Source organism: Aulostomus chinensis, chromosome 1 (genome assembly GCF_037954235.1).
Source record: "Aulostomus chinensis isolate RoL2024-O1b breed Wild chromosome 1, RoL_Achi_v1.0, whole genome shotgun sequence".
NCBI classification, from domain to species: domain Eukaryota; kingdom Metazoa; phylum Chordata; class Actinopteri; order Syngnathiformes; family Aulostomidae; genus Aulostomus; species Aulostomus chinensis.
Genome location: NC_141320.1, coordinates 63140011 through 63158197, shown reverse-complemented (window position 1 = coordinate 63158197; position 18187 = coordinate 63140011). Strand labels below are relative to the sequence as shown.

The window sequence follows — 18187 nt, the reverse complement described above, 5'->3', positions numbered from 1 at the left end:
AATATCCATTTACACCCACATTTGCAACAACATGCACAAAATTGGGTTTTTTTCATAAACATATTGATATTTTCAAAATTAAAGTTTGTATTATATTGTAAAATGTAAAATCTGAAGAGACTTTACAAATTTTTAAACTCACTAAACGGTGATATTTTCTTTTTCCTTTCTGATAATCCCATCAGCATACCGCAGCTTTCAAAAACAGAAGCCTAGTTTGAGATAAGTGCGCCACCATGTGGTAATTTGCCGCAAATACATCACTTAAAGCTGCACATCGAACCTGCAATTAATGCAGTGACTGACACAGAGGATGGTGGCAAAATTAACATATCTGGATAAACAACTAGATCGATTGTTTTCAGTCATAAATCCGTTGATTTCCGTGTCAAATATGATTCCACAATAAGATTATTATCATCACCTGGGTCGTAAACCGTTCCTCCTCAATCAGCGGCGAGCCTGCTGCGTCATCATTGGCACACGCCTCTCGTGACCGGTGATGAGCAGCACGTGCTGTCACTATTTCATGTTTATTCAGAGCGGGAAGCGCGTGCAGATGGCCCCTATTGAGAAGGCAAACCCCCCCCCACCACCACCACCACCACCACCACCACCGCCGCCGCCACCACCACCCCTGAGATCAATTGAATTTGGTGTCCGGAAGATGGATAGATTCCTCTCCAAAGACACGCACTTTATGAGTTTAGGGCCTTTTTTTTTTTTTTCATTCCTTCTTTCTTTTTGGGAGGTAAATAGGAAAAATGAAAGCGTGTTAAAAAAAAAATGAAGACGAAGTGGGAAGAGATGCCGTTTATGAGACCACACATGCAGAGGGAGGATGCAGGTGAGACCCCTCACTCACACATGAGACGTTACACCCAGCGGGATGAATTAAAGGCGCAATCCCGAATAGTTGGGGCCTCGTGTTGTGTTGTGAACCCGGGAGGGGAAAGCCAACGTGGGCCTTCAGACATAAGCTGTCCAGAAATGTAAAAACTGAACTGAGGGGGGAAAAGTTACATCACGTGGCCTGGAAACATCTAAAAAGAGGGAACGTGATAGAATCTAAGATCAGAAGAATGAGTCAAAGTTACATCTCCTACTTCACACCCACTGTTTACTGCACATAAATGAGCTAAAGTAATAAACACAACGTGCCACAGCGTAGATTAAGCAGTCACAAATACCCGAATGTGCACAGCAGATCGGGTTTTTTTGTCTTTTAAATTCATGGAAACTTGTGTTACGACTGAATAATGATTTTCAGCTCCCGACACGACATTTTATTGGACAATTCAAATGTTTTAAATGCTCCTCCAGCACATTGCTCCTTTATTTCTAAATCTTCTTTCTCCTCACAGTTTCATTTTCTTAGATGATATTCAAGATTGTCTATTTTTCTTTTATAATCTTTTTGAGTGCCAAGAACAAGGTTTCGTCGGCAAGTGTGCGACCAGCAGGAACAGCCCACCCTCAGGCGCCACGCTACGTTAAAATTTAGGTCACCTGACATTAAGAGTTTACATTCAACCAATGAAAATTGTAAATGAAGTTCCAAAGAAATTCCAAACAACAACATGTATAACGTGACACATTTTTGTTCACTGAAGTCATTTTTTCAGGGCAAAAAAACTCAAAATGACTTCTATGATAGCAAAAGTGGTATTTTAAGGCTTTGGACTGTGAGCTGAGAAAAGAAATCTAAAAAAAAAAAATCTAGATGATGAAAAAATATATTCAATGGAGTAGAAATCATGAAAATAACCCACGTAGCAGACGACTTCTTCTGGTCTGGAAGAACTTTCAAGGATAATCAAGTTCCAAAGAGGGCAGTGATGAACAAAGAAGTCATACTAATGTTGAGATAATTCTCCCTTAATATCTTTAGGATCCATTAATTATCAATCTGCTTCTCAGCTGTGTGTGTGTGTGTGTGTGTGTGTGTGTGTGTGTGTGTGTGTGTGTGTGTGCGCGCGCACGTACACCCTCTTAGACTCAAAAGGGACAGCAGGACATTGAATAAACTCTCCCTGTGACTCACACTGACTCACAACCAACGAGGCCTCCACAACAAAGACCCAACAATTGGATTTCAAAGATCTTAACTAAATTGAAACCCAATGAATATCATCATTTTAACTCGCCAGATTGGGTTTGTGCGCCGGAGCCTAATGTATGCACACACACCTTATGACAGGCCCACGGTACAGATGGTCCGAGCGTGAGTCTGAATGAGAGGGGAACCATCCGCGGCTGCTGACGCATTGTGGGGGGACGTCGTCTTCAATACACCACTTAATGAGAACAGACTGACTCTTTCTCTCCCCCCCCCCCTCCTCGCTCCCCTCCCTCCTCCTTTCCTCTCTTCTCTCCCTCCCTCTCTCTGATTCTCCACTTCTCCTCTCCTCTGCCCATTTCCATCTGTTTGGAGACAAAGGGCCACGAGCCAGCTCGAGCCCCGGGACCCTGCTGGTGAAGTAGGCAGGGATAATACGGCCCATCCCGGGGGCTGCATTTCAACACATGGACCAGGCTTTGTACTTCTGCTGCACGAGCACCCTTCAAACCACACACACATACACACACACACACACACACAGGTTCCACACATCTCTATGAGTGAGGCAAGAGGGAGGGGGGTTGTAATATTGATGGGGGAGTTCTTGCCTTGAACATGAACACTTCCCATAACACCCAACAAGAGGGAGAATAAAAGAGAGGGCGAAAAAATGAGGCAGCACAAAACCTCCAAATGTTCATCCTGGTGCTGTGAGCATATGGCCGTTCGTTGTCATGCTCTCTCTCCCTGCCCAATTTACACAGAGCGAGCGACTTCTCAGACTTAAATGGGTCTGTGTGTGTGCGCGTGTGCGTGCGCTGCTGGCTTTACCTGAATGATGATGAGGAAGATGCCCAAACGTTGATAATGGCCACTGTATAATCCCCTGCCGTCTGCACACACCTCCTGACATATGGTCACTCCTCAGCCTCCACCATTACATAAGCCCACAGTGTAAAGAGGGTGGGTGGGGGTTCATGGTGAAACGTGGTACTTTCTCACACACTCTCTCTCACACACACACACACACACACACACACACACACACACACACACACACACACACACACACACACACACACACACACACAGAAGCGTGCACTGGCCTCACTGTCAGCCAGGCTGTTCAGTGCCTTCAGCAGTTTGGGCTTCGCCTGTCACTTTTCTCTCCCCTGCACCTTCTGGGGGGGGGTTTGTAAAGAATAAATTGAAGGGGACTGATGCTACGGAAGCTTTCAGGATGAGGAGCACAAATGGCCTTGTAGAGCTGCACGGCGACGTGGGCTACAGATGGACCCCTCCATTCAATAAGCTTGAGCAGAAGTCTGTCTCCACGCCATGCCAGAATCACAGGGCTTGTTTTGTCTTCTGAAGAGGACAATCTGTTGATGCAACATATTGGCGCTTTTCTTGTCTTCTTCCTGGGAAACACACTGATTGGAGATTTAATAAGGAAAATTAAATGATTACCAAACATTTAAATGTGTCAAAGTCGTGCAACCCTGCCACTTTTTTGTTGAATGCGGGGATGTTCGGTTTGTAAGTCTACTGCAGGTGATATTCACATTTCCTACGCGCTCAAACATTTAGAAAAGCCCATAAATGATATATTTATGATAATTTCCTCATTCTTGATGGATGTATCGTCCGTCAGTATCAGTCAAACTTTAAAAATGCCTCATATCTGCTGATACAGATGACACGCCGCTATTATTTTAGCTTCATCGCTGCCAATTTAGCGACGCACGCATAACTTTTTATGGGGGGGAGCTAAAACAAGAAAAGTGCACCCCACAAGCCGAGGCTGATGACGGACAGATGCCAGAGAGGGAGAGAGAAAGAGAGAGAGGGGGAGAGACAGAGGTGAGACACGTGAGCCCTTGAGCCGAGGAGGAAAGAACATTTCATGTTACCTTCTGTTGCCACAGATAAAAAAAGATTTGAAATGAGAAATGTCGCTTTCTTCCTTGAAACCTTCACTACAGCTGCCAACTCTATACAGGTAGGTAGGTAGATAGATAGATAGATAGATAGATAGATAGATAGATAGATAGATAGATAGATAGATAGATAGATAGATAGATAGATAGATAGATGGAGGGATAGATAGATAGATAGATGGAGGGATAGATGGATAGATGCACAGATAGATAGATAGATAGATAGATAGATGGATAGATAGATAGATAGATAGATAGATAGATAGATAGATAGACGGAGGGATAGATGGATAGATAGACAGATAGATGGAGGGATAATTGTGCTCAATTGGAACAGCCTAACTGTGGTATTTCCAGGACCGAGGGTTCGATTCCCACTGGAAGGCTCTGGTCCTGTAATAACAGCTTCACTCATGATAATCTAATGTGGCTCCGATAAAAGCGTTCTACAAGCTTGTTATAGCACAATCGATGGGAATGGGCCTGTACTGCAAATGAATATAAATATTTGGATCTTTTTGCTCGTACCATTTGGCAATATTACATCTCGGCGTGGCAAACTCGCTCATAAATTTCCATCTCTCCCATCCCTCCTCTCTCCTCGGGTTTCCCACGGGAGGTGCCAGACGGCCAGTAATTTGGTTGTCTTGGCTCGTCTGGAGTAACACCTGCCCCCTCTCTGGGGAGGGAGCGAGCCTTTCAGCCAGGAGCACACATGTAGGCTACCACTGCCTTTAGCTGCTGACCACTCAGAGTGTGTGTGTGTGTATGTGTGTGTACATTTATTTAGGGTTTTTTTCTGTTACACTGGGTTTCATCCTGCGTTGTGTGTCCATACAGTTTAAAGGTTAAATCTGGCGTTGCATTTAAGCACTCATATGATTTTTTTTTTTTTGCACGTGCGCGTGAAGCTGACGTCATCCCGCGTTGTCGTCACCGTGTTCAACCTAATCTTTTTCGAAATCCAAACCCAATCTTTTCTTTTAAGAATTAAAAAAATAAAAATAAAAAAATAAAATAAACAAGTTTTTTTTTTCCCAAGTATTTCCGTTTTAATCAAAAATAACACCGGAAAATATGAAAAGTTTGTCCATTAGAAACCAGCTGTCACACGATACCTCTACTACAAAAGATCTGCATAAAGCAACAAGTAGCCTACACAACCCTGAAGAGACAAAAAATCTTTGGATAGAGGATATGTTTGTTTGTTTTTTTTTCCTTCACTATAAAATTACGTAATAAATTCCGTAATACAAAGCAGAGACGAATAAATAAGCACCAAAATAAATAAAATACAGATAAATCAAAAAAATACTGAAGATAGTAAATTCAGATTTTTGAAATTATCATTACTATTATTATTCTTTTTTTTTCTTTTTTTTTTTTGGTCACAGCAAAACAGAGGTTTTCCTCTGAGTCATATTAACCCCTTGTTGGTGGAAACCATAATCATTCCTCGCATGGTTATTGACATATTTTCAAATTAAAAATTTTAGGAGAAGCCCAGTTCTGCCAGCAACCTCCTACATTTAGGGAAATAAACATTTATGGAGCCACTCAACTCCATCTTGAAGTGCTTATCGTTGCTATTGATAGACAATAGGCATGAGAAATAAATAATAATTAAAAAAAAAAAGATTATGACATACATCAAACATACATCAAATTTATAAATTATGCTATGGATCAACAAAAAAAAGTGCCTTTTTTTTTCAAAGAGTAGAACACCATCAAGTTCAATTTCACAGCCTAAAATATAGAAGCAACAAACATTTATACAAAAAGACCCCAGCCTATGATATCAACATAAATAATTCAGCTTTAAATATTAACACAATTCAATAAATAATTCCATACACTTAAAAAAACAACAAAAAAAAAACGATTAAGGTCACAATTTTATATGTCATAAGTGGCACTTACGCATTGAATCTTTTTTTTTTTTTCCCCCTTTACGGAAAACACCGTCTAATCTAGAGTCTAAAGCAGCTCCCTCGTCCGCTCCAGTGGTGATGTAGCGGGAGAGGAGGGCTCACTATCACACTTTTATTCTGAAAAATCAATTAAACCCCGTGAATTTTCTTGCCAAATAAGACCTACGTTTCCTGTCTATCACGTTTTGGATGTTTTGTTTTTTTTTTGTTTTGTTTTTTTAGTGCGTGTCTTTTTTGTGTGTGTGTGGCAGGAACATACATGCCTGCGGGGCTCTTCATCCTCCTCCTGCTCCTGATTCTAATTATTGCATCTAACAGCTCAAACGGCTTGTTGCTTGTGTTCAGTGGAGCGGTCTGGAGCAGTTCTGGACAACCAACACTGGTGGACTCATGCAAAGTCCTGCAAAGCCCCCAGCAGCACGCGGGGGACCAGATGTGGTCAGTGGGAAGCTTCCACCTCTGAAGCGGCTCGTGTCAGGTGGTAATTTGAAGCTTTGAGCCAATCATCCGGGACTTTTTTTCTTTCTTTCTTTTTTTTTCACCCACCTGAAAACAGACAAAATATGAGCAACTTCAGCTACAAAAATACTACTTTAGAATATGAGTCCACTGAAACATCATGTCTCATGGGGGAGGAGGGAGGATCTTCAGACGTCCAGCACGTGATTGAGATAGGAGATATAGCATATAGCCAGTCTGAGGATCTCGATCTTGGAGAGTTTCTTGTCCGGGGGCAAGGTGGGCAGTAATTTCCTCAGCTCAGCGAAGGCCACGTTGAACGCCTCCACCCGGATCCGCTCCCTGGTGGCGTGGGCCGAGCGGTACTTGGCCGTGGCCCTCCGCCGCCTCCTCTTCTCCTCTCTGCTCAGGGGCTGGTCGGCTTTACACTTGGCTCTGTCCTCCCCCTCCGCGGGCTCGTCCGAGGCGCATCCAGCCGCCTTCAGGCCGTTTAGCATCGTCTCCGGGTCGGACTGAGTCCAGGACAGGTCCCCCTCCGCCTGGTCCGGGCTTAACATCATTTTTATCCTCGGTTGTTTTCAAACCCCTCAGTACCTGCACGGGAATAAAAACAACCACCACCGCCTTAACATGAGTTCATTCTTCTCTCTGCAAATATGTTTAATAAAACTGTTATTGAACGTTTCTGTCTCGTCAGCCGGAGGCCTCAGCCCCTGGGGGGTGGTGGGGGGGGGTGGCATGTTTGGGTGCCACATAAAACCACATTGCATAATAACATTAAGCTACATAAATAATTAATGACACCAAATTCATGAAATTATTAATTTATTTCAGCCCATAAGGCCTTAAAAAAACATTCTTGCATTTTCTCCCAGAAGATATTCCCGTTTTTTTTAGTTTTTATTTTAAATGAAGCACATTTTAAGATGATTTTTTTCCCTTTTTTTTTTTTTTTTTTAAAGGAGAAACTCCCCTGTTTCTTGCTGAATTACCATAATCAGAAAGGACCATCTGTCACAGTGTGATGAACACATCTGCTGGGCTGAGGCCAGAGCGACTTGACGGCTAAAATACTGTTGACATCTGCTGGACGTGACGACATTTACAAAAACAAAAAAAGAAACACACCAAATGGTGACGGTGAGACGACTCGACTCTAAACTCACCTTGATAAAAGAGTTTGGAGGCAAATATTCTTGCAGGGAAATAAAAAAAAAGCGCTCCAACTCCAGATTAACTCATGTTCCAGCGGCCAAACAACCATCAGATGCGCCTTTTCAGTCACACCAAAAACTTTTCTTCAGCCGCGAACTTGCAAACATGGGAATGTTTCAGCGGGTCAAAGCGATCTGAGGCTTTGGAGATGAGGGAGAGATTAGGAGGAGGAGGAGGAGGATGAGGAGGATGATGATGTGAGCAGAGATCAGTCAGCCCCCAGTGAGAGCCATGCGATGGAGAGACAATAGAGGGGAGATGGGCTGATAGTCGAGGAGCAGCGGCGGCAGCAGCAGCCGGGACTACTGGTCCATGAGCCGGTACGAGAGGAGATAAAGAGGCGAGATAAGCGAGGCTCCCTCCTGTCAGGAACCAGCGGGTCGGAAGTCAGTTCATAGATAATCCGCGTCTTCTTTCTTCCTCCGAGTGTCACATGTGAGATAAGATCCAAACGATCCCGACTAATAAAGGCTCACTTCAGGGACGGAGGGGATGGAATATATTTGAGGAATGGTATTGTCTAACACCGCCCCATCTCTCTCTCTCTCTCTCTCTCTCTCTCTCCCTCACACACACACACACACACCCTTTTCCTCACGCCCCTCAGCCCTCAAGCGCTCCCTCTCTCCCGTGGGAGTGTGTAGTGGGCAAAGCAGAGATGTGTGTGTATGATAAAGAATGGAAAAGGGGGGGGGGGGTGTCCATGCACCTTTGTGTTTTGGTGAACGATTTCAGAAAAACAAACAAGTAAACAAAAAAAATCTATATTTATTTCCAAAAGTGCAAAAAAAAAAGAGGGAGGTTTTCAACTTCTAACAGAAAGGAGCTCCTACAAAGTCAGAACCTGCTTTTCATATTATTTGTTTGTAAGATATTCATCATCTAAATTAATTTAGTCAAATTATACATTTTTGATCAGGCTTATAAAAAAAGATTCATGTAAATACATTAAAAAAAAACAGCTGCTTTGTAGCACCACAGCAAAATAAACCTGATAGAAACATTTAAATGGATTTCACATCAAATGATCCATGATGCTCTTGAATTAAGGTTTTTTTTATATTTGATCCCATGTTTTGTTTTTGTTTTTAAAAGCAAGTTTTATTTATTGACGTGTGTTCTAATGTACAGCTGTAGTTGAGATGAACACCACCAGCTGAAGTGTGGACTCAAGTGTGTTGATAATGCAGAAGATATCTGAACGGGGCAGAATTTCAACTGAGTACCCATTTGCATTTCTGACAAGAATAAAACGAGCGAGAGATTAATTCGCTTTGCTGACTAAAAACTTTCTTGCAATGTTGTGTTCTGGTCCACACATTCCCTGCAGGAGCTGCTTATAATTCATATTGTGGTCAAGTTGTTTGGCACGGCAACATGTGTACTAACACCTTTATATCCTCACTGACATTATCATGCGGACTGGGCTCCAAAGTTACTTTGATAAGGAGAACACACACCTTCTCGCATATCGTTACTAGGTGTGATGTTTGGACTAACGACCTCGCTCAGATACGGAGTGTATTCCCCGGGATTGAAGTTCCACTGCCATCTAAAGCACCTCTTCCTCCTGGCACCACCAAAGTCAGGTCAGGAGGGCACGGTTCCAGAGAGGAGGCAGTGGCCAGTAAGTGCGGGGACTAGCTGCGCCTAACGAGGTGATTAAAATGATAAGGGGAAGCACGGATGACTTGCTGTGGCCCGCAGCCACCGCCATGCTTACTGCCACCACACACACCCACACTGAGAAACACAGACAGAGAAGTACTACTACAGTGCCAGAAGGATCATATCAGTGAAAACTCTGTGTGTGTGTGTGTGTGTGTGTGGTGTGTGTGTGTGTGTGTGTGTGTGTGTGTGTGTGTGTGTGTGTGGGTGGGTGGGTGGGTGGGTGTGCGTGAGAGAGAAAGAGAATGTGCACATGTGTGTGAAATGACGGACAGCTCGCCTTGGGCTCCGGCCGGGTTCAGGGAGTGTGTGTGACACAGAGAGACTCGCAGCGGGGTGTATCGGAGACATGTCAGGACCAGGAGACAGAGGCCTCCTGACAGCTGGAGCCCACGGTCACACACTCTCTCTCTCTCTCTCTCTCTCTCTCTCTCTCTCACACACTCTCTCACACACAACCACGCACTCTAATTGCTCCACAGACGAAGAAGCAGAGATGGTCTATGCATGGTGGTCTGTGATGCCCAGACCCCTCCTCAGTCTGTAAAGCCCCTGGCCAAAGACATGAAGGACCCCTTCTAGGCTGTTTTGTCTGTGCCTGCTGCAATTACATCCTACAGCTGATGTACTGACTCTGGAGACAGGGAGGCCAACTGCAGGGAGGTTCAGTCACCAGAGAGATGATGTTCGCTTGAGTCATGAGTCTGCCAGTAAAAGTCTTTATATGCTTGGCTTACGCACTTTAACTCGCGCTGGATGGAGATGCAAATGATTCAAATATAATCCCCACAAAGCTGCTTCAGCTTTCACAAACCAACTCCCAGGAGAGGCTCTTTCACGTTGTTTCACTTAAGGAAACGTAACTACAGTTCTTAAATATTCAGACATCAGCAGCAGAAATCACTTTTAAGTAACTTTTACCAGAACCTGAGCAGCGTTGTGGCTTCTTTCTGTTGTTTTGGTTGAGTCTCTCCGCTCTCATCAGCATCATTTTCCAGTCACAGCAGGCAAGTGTTTACAGGTACCTGCTCAGCACCGCAGAGACGGGCGTGTTTCCACAGGCTCAATTCGGCTCAGTACGGGTGCGTTTCCACTAGCACTGGGTACCACATCAGCGTGGGTGGACTCACCGGCCGAGAGTTCCCTGGCGTAATTTGTGTGCGACACAACAACAACAATGGACAACATGGAGGCAGCGTGATGCCTGTTGCTGGGTCAGTGGTTTTTGCTCAAACTAAAAGTGAGGGATGTCAGACAGGCAAGGCTTCAAGTGGCAAAACAGAACACCCAAAGGAAATTATAAAAGACTTTACCAATCAGCACCCGCTATGTGTTTACGTCACATTTTAGTCCCAGCTCGTCTCACTTGGGACCCCAGCGGAGCAGGGAGCAAAATGGTGACAGTTAGTACCGTGTTGGGGCCAGTAGAAACGGGGCCAAACCCACCCGACCCCACCTGACTTGAGCCGAAGAGAGCCAGTGGAAACCAGCCCTTAGTGGCTAGCTAGTGGAGTGCTGGGAGAGCTACAGAGTGGAAGAGCAGAGGTTTTCACCGCTGCTGTCTGCAGAAACCGCACAGACTTTCAGGTTCGGTCATGTTGCTGTTTTTTTTTGTTTTTTGTGATCATGCAAATGCTCTTAATGTCAAAATGGGAAAGTCAGACGGTTCTAGGTCTGAACCCGGGTTAGAGAATGAATGGATTCCAAAACCCAGAGGACCACAGCCAGCACTGAGGAGATGAAACCTGTTACAGCTCTTAAAATGCTGCATCTGAACGCTTTGAGGGGAAATATTTCTTTAAAGAGAGTTCTACGGGAACATGAATCCCCTCCCAGGTTCCCATAATCACGCAGAACTAGCAGGAAACTCTTCACTGATGTATGGCTATGATTATTATTTGCAGGGTTTATACCAGCCATCCAGCTGAGGCCTAATATTTCTGAGGAAATAAGATGCAAATTTACAACCTGACTTTTCTGATAAGGATCAAATTGTAATCCAGACTGGTGCAAAAAAAAAAAAAAAGTATTCACAGAAGTCTTTTTTAAAGAAGACCCTTCATAAGTAGGCAGAGCTCATTTTAAAGAAGCTGTCATCAAGACGCTGAGGACACCCTGATGAGCCGCCTGTAATGGAGATGTTTCTCTAATCAGTTAGAGCTCAGAACACCCCGCAGCTGTCTGAGACGCTTGTTACAACAAAAAAAACACCTTGAACTCATGTGACAAAACTCACACCTGACACCTATCACATGACGGCACTACACACACTCACGCACACGGTTCTGAACATTCCCAGGGAGCAGTGGGATGGAGCTGTGAAATGGGAAGGATTAGTCACTTTGTCAGGAGATGTATGAGGCTTCTCTCCGGTGGACGGTGAGCCACAGGGGGCATCTGGGAGAGAGAAAAGGGGAGAGAAGAAATTAGAGGCCAGATAGAGAAGACGGGGAAGTGCAGGCATGGAGCAGAAAAATGAAGGAGTGCAAAAATGAAGATGAAGTGGGAGAGAAAATGCCGTTTGTTAGACACAAAAAGGAGGCAACAGAGGTGACTGATCATTTAGCCAAGTGACGATCCGCAGCCCAGAAACTCTAAATCTGACAGTGATGTAACTTGACTCTTCTCACATTTGCATCACTTGGAGATACACACTCACACATAAGAAAACACTCTGGGCAGTGTGTGAACGCCAACTTGCCCATGTGTTGTGTTCTGTCTTTTCTTCCAGGGTATTGAAACAGGCAGTGGCCTGGACCCTGGCCTCACATATGTGTGTGTGAACAGGAGGTGTGGGATTCAGAAAGCTGGGGGTCCCATGTGAGAATGTGGCCATCGTCAGCGCTGCTGTGGCAGGCCTCGGCACCATCTGTGCTCCCAGCAGGACGCCCAGCGCGCTCTCCACCACCCAGACACATATGGACACACAAAGGTGCTCACTTTCTCTCTCTCTCATGGTCATGCAGTCACACACACACACACACACACACACACACACACACACACACACGCACTCAGTAGGAGCAGCACTCTTGGGGCTCAACAGTGAGGGATGGGAGGAAGGATGAGGAGTTTGTTGATTGAGCAGCATGCAGGATGGTAAGAATCTTGTTGATGATGTGATGATGCACGTAAGTGTGATGACTTCAGAGAGCGAGAGGAGGGAGAGGAGGCATTATGAGTCAGCAAACGACCCAGCTGTTCTGCAGTTCACACAAAATGCATCTTTTATTCTCCCATTAAATGCTACAATTGGCATAAATACGGGTTACAAGCAAGGAATAAAAATAATCAGCATTCAACTTAATAGCACACGGATCCAGTTTCCTGCTTCAGGAGCAGAAGGGAGTTCTGCTAACTCACAATCTTGAACCCTCAGGTGTGCATCATAGCTGAGCTGATGTTGCCAGGACCGCTGCTGCTAAAAGCTGCCGATTAATTTTGTTTCAGTACAGTGAATCTCCTTCCTCTTGTCCTTTTGCTGGAATAATTGTTCATCCTTTCATCACCTGAGGTCATAGATCCAGTCTTTCTCTCATTCTCTACCTCTCTATCCCATCTTGTTCACCACAGACCTACATTTCTTCTCTCCTTTCAGCCCCCTGACCCTCCTATCTTGGCACCCAGCCCCCCCTCCAAAGCTGCACCTGCCTCATTTACCATGTTGGTGAGCTCTCCTCACCTCCATCTTCCCTCACCTAGCACCCCAGCCCCCCAGCCCCTTCTCTCTCCCGATCTCTGTCTCTCTCTCTCCCTCTGGCCCACACTTCCCCCGAGCAGCTCCTGTCCCTCCATCCAGGGCCTCCAGCTGGCTGATGAGTTCATTAGGTCCAGAGCTTTGCCAAAGGAGTGTGGCGCTGTTTTGGCCAAACTGGGAGGCATCAGGGGGCCCCTGGTGGCCATTGGGCACAGGCCATAGTCATTGGAGGTGGGACAGAAAAGTCCCTGAAAGTCCCACATGTCGATGTTCAGCTCAGTGTCCATTTTTGGAGCAGCAGACTGTTATTTTGTACATTAACAATCTGGTTTGGGGCTTGTTTCTCCCTGAAACTTCAGCGGGAAGAGTGTGAGGCATTGTGGTTTGAAGGGGTCCACATAAACAATGAGGGAAACAGATTTCTAATAATCCCCACAGGTCGCAGTGACATCTGGCCCCACACTTGAGCGTTGGCTCAATTAATTCGGAAAACACAAAACAAAAAGCGCCGGGGGCAGAGATCTGGGGGACTTAACAGGCCGCTTTGTATGTGTGTTTATCAGTGTGTGTGTGTGTGTGTGTGTATTGATTGTGGCACTTGATCAAGTCAACTGCTGTGCATGTGTGTGTGAATTTCATTCCAATTAATTGAGGTGTAGAGCTGCTTTATAGAGAGACATTTCAGAGTCAGAAACTTTGAGGATAGAACTTTTCCATCATAAGGTCTGAGACACGCTGCAGAAGCACGTTACCTGCAGCAGACTTGCTTCCTGCACTCTCACCTTTCCCTCCTCTGTCCGCTGCTTCCTTCCTCTCGGTTGAGGGTCAGCTGGGGTCTGGGCCTCCATGGTTGGGCTCAGGTGTAGCCTCAGCTGGGCATGGGTGGGTGGGTGGCGGTGGTGGGGAGAGAGGAGACACGAGGAGACAAGATGACGAGGACTCTGTCCTACAGGCGAACCAAGAGGGAGTCCGTCAAAAAATGAAAAAGAGAAAACAAACATGTGCGTCCACGCGAGTAAAAAGAAAAAAAAAAGAAGAAGAAAAAACAGAGACAACAGCTTTGTCCCTCACGCCTCTCTCTACACCTCCCCCATCTTCTCTCTTCCCCTCTTTCTCTCTCACTCCTTCTCTCCTGGGAGAGGCCTGGCCGGGCTTGGCCTGAACGCCATCTGCTGCATAATGTAACGGGATGGAACTCCAAATCCTTCATTTCCACTCACTGCCTGTCATCTATGTGTATGTGTGTGTGTGTGTGTGTGTGTGTGTGTGTGTGTGTGTGTGTGTTTGTGTGTGTGTGTCCACTTGCACAGTTGCATATGCGCACATACACTGAGGGGTGTGAATGTTTGAGCGTGTGTGAGATCTCATTTTACGGATATTGTGACATTACCTCGTCCAGAGCTGATGCTGACTGATGGGTTTGCTGATGCTGGGTGGGATGAGAGGGGACGCCACATGTTTGTTTGTCTCTTTACAGAACTGTTGCCACTGTTTCTGTAGTTTCACCATTGACGAAAAAATCTTAATGAGGTCATTTTCCCCGTTAAAAGCATTACATAGAGCCATGTGTAGGATTTGGAAGCAGAAGTTAAATCAATATATACTTCCATTAGTGTGTAATCAAACAAAACTGAGAACTGTGTTTTTGTTTGCTAATAATGACATCCGATCATGTTGCTACAGAAGCCCAGAGAGGACAAACCAGTGTCTTTGCATCATTAAAATAATGACTGTTTCTATTTGAACATGCTGGAAAAGTGTGTTCTGCTCTAATTCACTGTGGTATTACATTCGCTTGAGTCAAAAACACTCCAGGTCTGCCGTACCTGACGACAATAGCTGCACAAGACAAGCAGCTAACCGTGCCATGCATTTCGTGGCTGGCCTATCTTGTTTTCTTGTTGTGCACAAGGCCTCATGGAGGAGGTATACAAGGCCTCCAGGGATCTATGATGGCACACAACCAGCTCATTTTGGGCTGAAGACAACACACATCAACCACTGGACATTACTTCCTCCGTCTTAGGTGTGTTTGAGCCATGGAGGCTAACAAATTGTGATAATTTGATTTAGAATAATAGAAATGTAATCGAATGACCCTATAAATCTGCCTCACAGTTCCCTCATGGTTGGTGAATGTTTGCATGTTTCCAATACCACCTCTAGATGTCACTAGATTCTACACGTAGGCTCTTTAAACTATGAATTTTCAGTTGGAACAAAATCACCTAAAAGACTGTTTAACTCCTGAACTCCGGGGACATATTAAAGCCATATCGCTGCAAGAATGGCACCCAGCCAGAGATGCCACAATTTGGTTTTTGTTTACAAGTTAACAAACAAAAGTGCACACACACAGAGTCGTGTTTAAGCACCCCACCCCTCTCTGCAGTGCGGGTAACCCGGAGGTGCTAAGAGTTGTCCCTCCAAGTCCCCGTGGGGCCACAGTGAATTGCGGGGCCATCTGTTTTCTGATAATAAGCTTTCTCTTCATTCATCCTTTCTCCCTCTCTCCAGTTTGTACTCACCTTTTCTCCGTGTCTTCCTTTTCCTGTCTGCGATTTCCTGTCGTTTGCTCTGCAAACAGAAAGACACAGCAAAGATAAAGACAAACAAAGCTCCTGGATACAAACATTGGGAGTTTAGCGAGACATAGTGAAATATCACAGCATGAACTCTGAACCCTGACCAGCTATCCATGCCTGTTGACATAAAGTAAATGTGACATGTCCCTCCTCACATAAACTACCCCGTACCCCCCCCCCCCCCCCCCCCTCCCTTCCAGCTGCTGGGCAAGCACCAAAGTCTGGATGAGATTTTATTTTCTACGCTTGCTTTGCTATTATCTCTCTGATGTTATTATTTGTTGTATTATCTGTCAGTAAAGCTCATTTTCAGCAGGACAATTTTATCGAGCTGAATTCGGCAGCTTGTCACTGCTCACATTAAGACCGTTCTCCTTCCCGCTCTGCTGGAGGCTTCATTTTCAACCAGCGAGTCGTCGACGACCGCCTGATTGTTTAAGTTTTGGTTTAGAGAAACATTGGTATTAGATGGCCCTGGAATCGATCAGAATAGTTGCCATGGCTACACTGTGATGTGATGGGGGAGAGGCTGAAGGCAAACAGAGAAGAAGGTTGATTTTAAGTTCACACATGCACACACACACACAGCAGAGAGCAGGCCTTGAGTCCAACTGGAGCGCTGTCCAAGGTCCTGTTTCAAAAGTGCACAGCTCCTCTGCTTTTATAACTTGGCCTGCACGCTGGAGCTGCGTTAACAACAAAAACATAACATGTAGTGCCTGTTCCAGCACAGCTAATAGTGAACATCCCACAACACATGTATGTTTCATTACAGCCGTGCATGACAACATCGATAAGTCATCTGATATTGCTCATTATCCCGGCTGTTGCATTATCTGATTTGTTCCTTCCTATGGCAGGTTTCAATACGGCGGGGTGTTATTTCATGATTATGAGCAGCCTGAGCGCTCAGATGCTGTCTGCATCTCATTGAGGCAGAATCAAGTGGATCAATATACAGAGGGGGCTGAATCGTGTGTGTGTGTGTGTGTGTGTGTGTGTGTGTGTGTGTGTGTGTGTGTGTGTGTGTGTGTGTGTGTTGACAGCCTTGGGAGATCAGAGTGCACAACTGCTCGCGGCTTCAAACAGTGCCTTTCTTTCCATCTCACACAGCTGTATTTTACAGCACGGACTATTTTAGCCAGGGCAGAATTTTGGGAGTAGAAACAATATAATCACACAATATATCAGCTGCAGTTTGTCTCTCCTGCACTGGTCACAAACTTCATGAAGCCATATCTCTTCAGTGACGCAGCAGGCGGGCAGACATGCAGGAGTCGGGCTCTCGCTGGCTCTCATTTAAGTGCAGATTTACAAGCTGTTTGCGACGGGAGCTTAAGTGCCTTTTCACGATGGCCAGTTGGGAGGAAGCTGCCATGTGAATATATTTGTTGTGTCGTCCAAACTGGAGCAAACAAGCTGTCTGGCTTTCTGTGATATAATATTGAGAAGAAGAAAAAGAGAGAGCGAGAGAGAGAGCGAGAGAGAGAGCGAGAGAGAGAGAGAGAACACTGCACCATCAAGTGGTTGAGCTGCTTTGCTTGTTTGAAGCTTGATTCACAGAAAAAGACTGCCTTTTTTGCTATACACGCACGCACACACGAGTAACCTACAATTACACTGATTTAATGCCCCATTCCCCTCTATTAATACCAAATTCTGCCCACATTTTATCCTCGCTGTAAATGAATGGGCTGCGACATGCTTCACTCTAAACAAAAGGGAGGTTAGATTTATTCTTCATTTGGGGCAGCGTGGGTGGGTGGAGTGGAGGTGGTGGTGGGGGTTCATGCATGGGCATAACCCTGCCCCTAAAGGAAGGCCCCCCCTGCCAGCTGCCAGCCATAATTAAGCAGCCCTGCCGTGTCTATCACTGATTATGTTTGACCTGGCTAATAAGGCGAGTGTGTGCCACCTACATGAGGAAGGGGAGCGCCGCGGCCTCCGTCGCTGCTCTCATTGTCCTTAATAGACCAGGGTATTAGGTTTGTTGATGGTTTAAATGTGTTGCTCAAATCTCAGTCTCAACTGTGATTTCTTAATGTCATACGGCTCCAAACTGTTGAACTTTTCTGTGACTAATAAAGACTCTTAGTAGGTGATTAACTGCCTCTATCCACTCCAGATGTGTTTTGAGACATTTAACTTAATTAACATAAATCCTGCAGGTACCTCTGAAACTGAGCTTTACGGTGAACATGCTTGTATCACATATCTGAACGTCAGAGCTGATGCTTATTGTCAAATTTTGCTCAGTTGAGCCAGGAGGAAACAAAAAAAGGAGCAGTTTTCTCATGTTTTATGGACCAAAACAATGACCAAACAATGAATTAATTAACCGTGAAATCATCTTAAATTGTACATTAGGAATAGAAAATAATGTCTTGTATCACTTTGAGAAGTTGCAGTGTAAATAATTGCACTGACAAATGGTTATTTCCCTGTTAGAAGATCGCTGTCTTCCTAAATGGCAATCCCAGGGAGGGGTATCTTTTAGTAACTGCCTTTGCTAACATGTACGCCAACATTGCAGCAATCAGCTTAAATTAATAATAAGTGAATCAAAGTGCTTAATTTAATGGAGGCTATGAAAGATTAATACCTGACATTATCCAAGCTGCTGCTGC

At 45.0% G+C, this 18187-nt stretch overlaps 2 protein-coding genes across 6 annotated transcripts in view; both read right to left on the bottom strand.

Annotated features, from left to right (window-relative positions):
* LOC147272687 (vang-like protein 1) overlaps positions 1 to 3216 on the bottom strand; it is a 40351-nt gene extending 37135 nt beyond the window's left edge. The window contains exon 1 of one of the 3 annotated variants that reach the window (XM_086199737.1): positions 2894 to 3216. The gene's annotated coding sequence lies outside the window, so the exon portion shown is untranslated. The remainder of the gene's footprint in view (positions 1 to 2893) is intronic. The other 2 variants (XM_086199724.1, XM_086199707.1) reach the window with 2 other exon arrangements.
* Positions 3217 to 5021: 1805 nt separating this feature from the next.
* Positions 5022 to 18187, bottom strand: part of LOC147272686 (helix-loop-helix protein 2-like) — a 26645-nt gene continuing 13479 nt past the window's right edge. For 2 of the 3 annotated variants that reach the window (XM_086199606.1, XM_086199616.1), the window contains 4 exons: positions 15504 to 15552; positions 13758 to 13921; positions 11558 to 11675; positions 5022 to 6989 (listed from right to left, as the gene is read on the bottom strand). In XM_086199606.1, coding sequence (XP_086055732.1) covers positions 6584 to 6955 — 372 coding nt within the window. In that variant the 5' untranslated portion in view covers positions 6956 to 6989; positions 11558 to 11675; positions 13758 to 13921; positions 15504 to 15552 and the 3' untranslated portion in view covers positions 5022 to 6583. Of the gene's footprint in view, positions 6990 to 7561; positions 8094 to 11557; positions 11676 to 13757; positions 13922 to 15503; positions 15553 to 18187 lie in introns of those variants that run through there. The other variant, XM_086199624.1, reaches the window with a different exon arrangement.